Source organism: Gouania willdenowi, chromosome 7 (genome assembly GCF_900634775.1).
Source record: "Gouania willdenowi chromosome 7, fGouWil2.1, whole genome shotgun sequence".
In the NCBI taxonomy this organism is placed as follows: domain Eukaryota; kingdom Metazoa; phylum Chordata; class Actinopteri; order Blenniiformes; family Gobiesocidae; genus Gouania; species Gouania willdenowi.
This window is the reverse complement of record NC_041050.1, coordinates 29,664,966-29,673,069: the sequence shown is the minus strand read 5'-3', so window position 1 is coordinate 29,673,069 and position 8,104 is coordinate 29,664,966. Positions and strand designations below refer to the sequence as shown.

General features: G+C 33.7%; 1 protein-coding gene across 1 annotated transcript in view; it reads right to left on the bottom strand.

Moving 5' to 3' along the window:
• Positions 1–433: 433 nt before the first annotated feature.
• The window catches only part of tmem9 (transmembrane protein 9), an 8,516-nt gene continuing 845 nt past the window's right edge, over positions 434–8,104 (bottom strand). Inside the window, exons 2-5 of the mRNA XM_028452060.1 lie at positions 5,971–6,062; positions 4,846–4,954; positions 4,609–4,740; positions 434–2,400 (exon numbers count right to left, since the gene is read on the bottom strand). Coding sequence (XP_028307861.1) covers positions 2,260–2,400; positions 4,609–4,740; positions 4,846–4,954; positions 5,971–6,062 — 474 coding nt within the window. The 3' untranslated portion in view covers positions 434–2,259. The remainder of the gene's footprint in view (positions 2,401–4,608; positions 4,741–4,845; positions 4,955–5,970; positions 6,063–8,104) is intronic.

Sequence of the window (8,104 nt, the reverse complement as noted above, 5' to 3'; positions counted from 1 at the left end):
TAAGCAGCAGGAACCTTGTGTGGATCCCACAAATATATATATATATATAATATATTATAGACAAATAACTAAAATCATTAATAGATTACAACCCTCCATCCTACAAATGTGCCTCAAACATAATCATTTAAATCAACACGTTTATTCTATAAAAGTTCAATACATTCAACTTGCAAAACAAATGTAACTATGTATACGTTTTATGTACAGTATGTAATATTTATGGTTCTTATCTTTTAATGTTTTATGCCAATTTTAATGTTTTATATATATTTTTGTTAATTGTTCCCTTCTCTGCTTTGTTTTATCGCTGACTCTTTCTTATTTGTCACCTTTTTAATTATTTTATTACATTACTTTAAGGTTTTATTTTATTAACTTGTATGTTTTAATATTTGATCATTGTCTCTTTTCAAATTATGTTTTTTTTTTGTTTTTTAACATGTAAATGGAAGGGTAATTAGTATTCTTTTAGGATGACAATTGAATATTCTGTCCAGGGACTGCAAATGAAAAATAGCCTTTTGGCTAAATTTGGTATATTTTCAGTATTGATATTATTGTACACTGTCCCTGTTAAATATACCAATAAATAAATCAAAAAATTTACTATTGTGTGCATTAGTCTCTAAACCTTTTTCTTGTTTTTAAATTTTGTTAATCACAGCAATTTTCTGTGACACACTTTGGTCTACAATTGAAGGTGCAATATAAATAAAGTATGATTGATATAAACGTTCTTTGTCTTAACCTTTCTTTGGGGAGCCTTAGTGTTCTGTCCTGTCCCTGAACATCCTCTCTTTCTCAGTATATTAAAAGCTTTTTCATCATCAATCACTGGATCCTGAATGAATGGATGTCGTGAAGTAAACGGGTGGCGATGGATGCTTTAAAACAGTTTTTTTTTAATAATAGGCTATTTGTTATAGTGGGATACAAACACAAAGTAGGATTCGTGCACAAAGTGACAATATGTGCCAGCTCAGATATTTTTATACAGCATTTTATTTGAACTACATTTATATTTGAGAAAAGTGACAGTATAGAGGACAGATGTTTGAGATTGTGTGTGGTGATTTAATTAGAAAAAGAATAATAATTATTTATGCTGTTTCTGCCTCTTGTTGCATTGTTTATCTATTTCCGTCATATGTATTGCTTTTTTAATTGTGCAAAATAGATAAATAAAAATAAATACATTGAAAAAAAATTGATTTAATTAGTAAGTCATTTCAATTGTTTCATTACTAGACATTTCAGGTGACCCCACATAGGGTCACAACCCCAAGGTTGAAAACCCTGGGTTACCCCCTCATTAGAACATGAAAGTTTCACATCAAGCTTTTTAACATGCCAACAAAAATCCCATAATTGTGCTGTATTTAGGGCCATAACTGAAGTCTCCTGAAAGGACATTTTGTGGACTTTGTCGCCCCCTTGTGTCAAGAACCAGAATAAATCAAAAACATCTAAACCGATTAACAGAGAAACCTCCAAAAAGCGTATGTAGCAACTTTGAATTCATTCATCCTTTTATTTCCCTATCAGGCTAAATGTACAGCTAACAACAATACAACTTAACACAAATGAATTATGTAGTAAAATAACTTATAAGTGATACAATAAATAACAGCATTTCTTATTGTGTGCAAATTTAAAACTGGTCACATTTCTCTGTGCAGGAATCAGCATCACCGAAACAATAAATTAATCAAAGTAATTACTCATAGTTTGTTACTCAAAACATAGTCAAACTTAAATGAATCTTCTTGTCTGCTTTGATTCACATTTCCAAGACTTTTCCCACACATTAAGATACAACCCAGAAAAGGCACAGACCTCAAAGTCAGCATTAGTAAAGTAATTACTTAAAAAAACAACAACTACTAAATCTCATGCATCAGTATTATTCAGTCACTAGTGGTTAACAAGAAAGAGCCTCAGCATATTTGTGGTTGTCTAAATATACAGGAAATGAGTCTTGACCTTATTCATGATAAAACATCAGCAGAAAAAAAATAGGAGAAAATATTCTCCCACTTACCTGAAAGCTGTTACTAATACTACTAATTGCAAATTGCTGAAAATAACATCCAGAGTGCAAAAACATAGTGTATTTTACTACTGCAAGTTACAATAAATTAAGCCAAAATCAGGCAATGTTCAATCTATGAAATATCCAGTGTTTGTTGTGAATGAATAATATTGATTAGGTGTTGGTGGTGACTGAGTGAAAATTGCTGATTCAAGCCCGAGACCTTAACTCAGCAACTTGTGGCGATCAAACACAGTCTTGCGTTGCTCCTGAACCTGCTTCTTCCAGCGCTGCTGAGCCCCCTCCACCCGCTCCAGCACCGTGTTTCCTCGGGCCTGACTGCTGTCTGCCGGCGGACGCATCTCCTAAACACACAACCAATCACACCAGTCACAATATTTCACATCTGTCAGTATTTTTCTTCCATCTGAAAATGTATTGACTGCTAAGCTGCACGAGCTAGACCTGAACTCAGATAAAAGAAGAAAAAATAGTTACAAGGTTAAACATGAAGGTTGTTTGAGTTTAGTAAAGTTTTATAAAGGAAAAATAAGATGAAAGTGTGAGGGTCTGGTTGAAATAGGGAGCTCCCAGTTTGAGAGCCACTGTATGGAAGTAAAGTATTCAATTAATTTACTCTTGCACACTTAAAAAACATATTATTGTAATGTCATATACAAGTGAAGGTCAAAATTAGAATATCATGAAAAAGTTGATTTATTTCAGTAATTCCATTCAAAAAGTGAAACTTGTATAATGTATACATTCATAGACTGACATATTTCAAGTGCTTATTTGTTTTAATATTGATGATTATAACTGACAACTAATGAAAACCCCAAATTGAGTATCTCAGAAAATGTAAATATTGTGGAGAGGTTCAATATTGAAGACACCTGGTGCACCTGCAAAGGTCTCTCAGACTAGTTCTGTAGGATACACAATCATGGGGAAGACTGCTGACCTGACAGTTGTCCAAAAGACAACCATAGACACCTTGCACAAGGAAGGCAAGACACAAAATGTACCAAACGTTTGTTGATTGAACAAAAAAAATATTCATCAGCCTGAAACTGTGAAATACAACTCGCTACAACTTTAATGAAAAGGGCGAGGTTGAGGGGATGCACATCACTCGGCAATATTTGGCTGAATTTTATAGTCTGAGTCTTTAATCGTTCTCCTTGAAAAGTGTTTTTCTGCATTTTGTTTTCATGTTTATCAAAGCTGAAAATCCACTTTAACACAAGTACGTGGTGGCAAAGGGCATCAAAGTCTTAACAGCAGGTTTCTCTGTCACCACTAGAGGGCAGTCTTACATGTGTACTTTGTGGCAATGCATGGGGGCTCCTGACTGCTGGTCTGTTTATACTCTAGTTTCCAATGTTGTCACGCAGTTTTTAATTTCTATTCACCTACCCCCATGACAATTTGTGTAACCCTGGGGGAAACCGTACCCCACTTTGGGAACCTAGGTATTAGAGAAACAACCAAATTGCTTTCAGGTCACAGGACTTTCTGTGTGATGTTGACAGTTGTACTAAGGAGTTCATCAAATCCATTAAAGAAATCTCATTACAGCCCTGATCTAAAGCACATCATAATTTATTATAGACATTCAGAAAGTACGGCATCAAGTCAACATGACCCACGACCTCAGAATGAGAAGTATGAGGAATGCATCACGGTTATTTGTCCCGCGGTGATTTAGCTGGTTGTGATTCACAGTCCACATAAACAGGACTGAATCATGACATAACCTAATCCAGAAGTCTGCAATCTTTAACTCTCAAAGTCATCCTGGAGCCAAAATAATACCTGTTCAATGAAGACAATACAGTGTATTGAATTCTATACAGTTAAAATTTGCTAATTTCTTGCCACACATAAAGCATGCATATTTAACCAACACATTGGTGGTTAAATGAATCTGTTCCCACACAATTAATATCTCTATCTCTAATAGTGTTTATGTTGGTTTAGTTATCTTACCAGGGATTTCAAACTTAAGGTTAGCCACAGGTGCAGGAAAGTTAATGGCCTGTAGATGTTGCAGGAGGTGATTTTTTTTTTAGGTTAAGAAGTTGTTATATTTTGATTTTATTTGTCATTAATCATTAAAAGCTTCTGTAAAAAAAAAATAACTCTATTTCAATAGTTTTTTTTAAAGCTTAAGGGAGCCATTGCATAGGATTCAAAGAGCCTCATTAGGCTCCAGAGCCACAGGTTGCAGACCCCTGACCTAACCGCTAGAGCGGACATGGGCTCGTCTGTTAACGGTCGCATTTACAGACCTTGGAGTCCCTGTTAGCTTAACAATAAACGAGAAGAGATTTGTCACTCTAAAATAAGGGTTGACTAGGGTTAAACACATACAAGCTAAAAGATTAAATTTGAAGATTTACTTCCCAGTGATTGGAAAGTCTTAGAAAGATGGTCTGATGAGTCTCAACTTTTGCTGCCAGTTGTAGATTGTAGAGTCAGAGCTTTGTTGTAAATGAAATCATGGATGATGCTGCTGATAATGTAAATGTGTTAGGACAGTAACTTTTTGAGATGCTTGCGGCTTTTACCTCTGAGTCCTCCTCGTTATGCAGTGGCTGAATGTACGGGTCCCGTTTACGAATTAAAGGATCGACCAGCAGCAGGAACAGCATGTAGAGCAGCAGTGCTCCCACAACAGAAAGGTAGATGATGATGGTCACCTGCAAGAAAAACAAAGAAGCGGGAAACCATTTCCTGTTAATCGAAAGGCTTTTATTCTGTACAAAAAAAAAAGAAAAAATCTGCAGAGGAACCGTCGATGGTACCTTGATGGTGTTGCTGCTCCTCTCCTCGTATTTGCATTCACAGAGCAGACAGTAGGCCTCCACATCATGGCCAGGCACTGGCATGGGTTCCACCACATGGAGGCAGTTACTGAAAACATTTCAGTACAGCAAAAGCAGCTTCAAGTTTCAAAACCTGTCAGAAATGCAGTTGTGTAACCCTAGTGATATACTGGCCTTTACTGTCCCTCCTCCTTAGTGTTTATGTGAATATTAGAATTGATTTGAGTAAAATCTATACAAAAAACTAAAGGTTCTAGCTACAATAACGTCACATCAAAGAAGAACATTAAACAGAAATTACTCAGCAGGCAGCCATGGTGTGTGTGTGAAGTGTACCGTCTATTCACTTATTTAACACTAGAACGCAGTAATCCCTTTAATTTTTTACTATTATTTGGTATTTACAACCGTTAAATAATTCAAAAAAAGTTGCATTTTGATTTACTTTTGGTATTTTTATCTTATTGTGTCTATTAAGAATGTTGAGTGTTTCACAGCAGAATTCGATCTGATGTTGGTTTATGAAAATGCTGTCAAGTATGATGAAATCATTGGGAACTAACTGAGGGTAACATTTCTTTATTGTGATGTTCTGAATTGAAACCCAAATTACTTAAACTTTTATGTCAATAAATTAGAGAACGACAGTATTTTCCTAAATTTGTTATACATTAAATGTAACCGTCAGTGATCACATAAAGAAAACTCGAGCAAGGTAACTTTATTTGTATAGCGCATTTCATACACAAGGGAAGTCACATAACTTAACCTCAAACAGAGTATAAAATAAACAATAAAACCATTAAATCAATAATAAAACGACAAATAAACAATTCCTTTTAGAATTTTTTCGATTCTCCTTTGCACAATGTTGTGTTTTTTGTTTGTTTTTTTTCTAATTTATGTCTGACTTAAAGTTCTTACATTTTGCACTACTATCTCATGTTAATATTTATTTTGGTTTCTTATTGTCTGCTTATTTTACTGTGTTGCTGCGAAAGTTAATTGAAAAATGAAGAGAAAAGGAAAGCTTTCAACTCAGATATGAAAATGTTCACTTTTGATGCTGACTTTAATATTGTTGAAGGAATGGAATTGTCCTACCAGTCTTTCTGGGAGACATTTCTGTTGTAGATGTGGCCAGTGATGTTTCTGTATGGAGGGCAGATGCACTTGCAGCGAACATCCTCAAAATTCTGAAAAGGAAAGATACAACAATGCAGTAGCCACAAAAATTAAATATATATACATAGAAAGACAGAGCATTTATATATAGAAAGGTTTCATATGATAAGATATAAACATAGTCTGGGTGTTTTTAGGAAGATTTGGGGTGGTGATAATATTTTTTTACTACAATGTGTTAAGGTTTAATACATTCAGACATTTTTCAGGAAATTGACTTTGAAATTTTACTTTGATCTCCTGACATTTGACTGCCAAATGACAGTCGTCCTCAGAGGCGTCTGCTGATCGTTTTGATGTCTCCTTATGAGTTCTTTCCGAGTGTGCACGCCAACAATTTCAAAGTAAATTTCCTGAAAAACATTGTCTGAATAACTGAAACCTTGACATATTATATCTAAAAAGAAGACAAAATGAACTTGCTGGAATCTTTATTACTATGCTATTAAGGCTATGTTACAGCTACAGTATGAAATGGTTAGGTTTTAGAGCTAAAGTTAAGCTTAGGGCTACAGTAGGGCTGAATGATATGGACCAAAACTAATATCTCAATATTTTTTTCTAAAAATGGTAAATAGGCAAATATACAATAGGGCTCGGTATCGCCATGTAATTGATAGACTGCAAGAAATTTCATTGACGATACATCACAATATCTGTGTCACTGAAGAAACTCAGAATGTATTGACAAAACATGAGGGATGTAATGATTCACTCAACTATCAAACAAATAAAAATTTAAAAAAAAATTTTTTTAAATAAAAAAAATCGATTCAAAATTGGCACCCAAAAAAAATCGCAATATATTATGAAATCGATTATTTTACACACCCCTAACTGTGTGTGTACTGCATTATCTCTGTGTATCATGTACTGTATATATTGTTTTCATTATGTCTTGTATGTTGCAATATATAAAAAAACATATATATTTTTTTTAAACATCGATAACGTACTGCAAGATGGAATATCGCGAAATATCGTTGAATCAATATTTTGGCACACCACTAATATACAAAATAAATCTGCTAAATTTGCTAATGCAAAATGCCACACAGGCATGTTATTGACAAGCAGCCAATTGGACCTATTTTGGAGCAATAGTAGGAACTCTTTAAGTTTATTATTGTTTTATACCTGCTTATCATGTTCATTCTTTACCTGAGCTACTACGCTCCTGTTTATGGGGGAACACGGAGAAAACATGCAAATATTACACATAAAAGTCTCGAACCCTGGGCTAAATAATAACCATACTCTACCTGTACCACAAGAGTGTAAGTTTGATTTTGACATTGGGGGGCCATAGTGATAGCTTAACCCTCTGTCCCTAGCCCCCGCCATGACGTGACACCTAAATATTCTGTTCAACTGCATTTCTTTTAATTCAAAAATTGTTTAAATGTGTACTAACTTAGTAAATATATATATTTTTTTTAATGTTACTTGCTAAATTACTTATTTAATTTATTCTGTTATTCAGAGTGTCCAAATATTATGTGGAGCGACTGTCTAGCCATGACTGCTGTTTTGAAAAATTGTTAAAATTCCTCTAAATCTAATCACATTTACATTATATCCTATTATGCCCTATTTTAGCTAAATTATAGTCCTGTATAAGATTTCAAAGTATTTTTATATTAACTTATTTCCATCATAATATGCATGCAAACCTTGATGATGCCCATTCTGTGAAATATTATGCAGTGAAAATCTTTATATGTCATTGACCAGTAGCTAGGATTAGTGATAAATATATTTAGGTGCATTTTTAAAAAAAATACTTTATTGCATTAATTAACAAGCAAAATGTCAATTTCACAGACAACTGTCATCAAAGGTACACTGCATTTTATGTATATATAACACAAAACAGACAAAAACAGAACAAAAATAAATAAATAATAGGGGATAAATAAAAAGTGTAAGTGCTTTTTTGTTACACATCCTTTGATGAAATTATTTAATTGTGAAGTCTATTTAGTTTATTTTTGGAGTAAATTTGATTCTGCATTTTATTATTATTATTAATAATAATAATAACTAGCTTTAT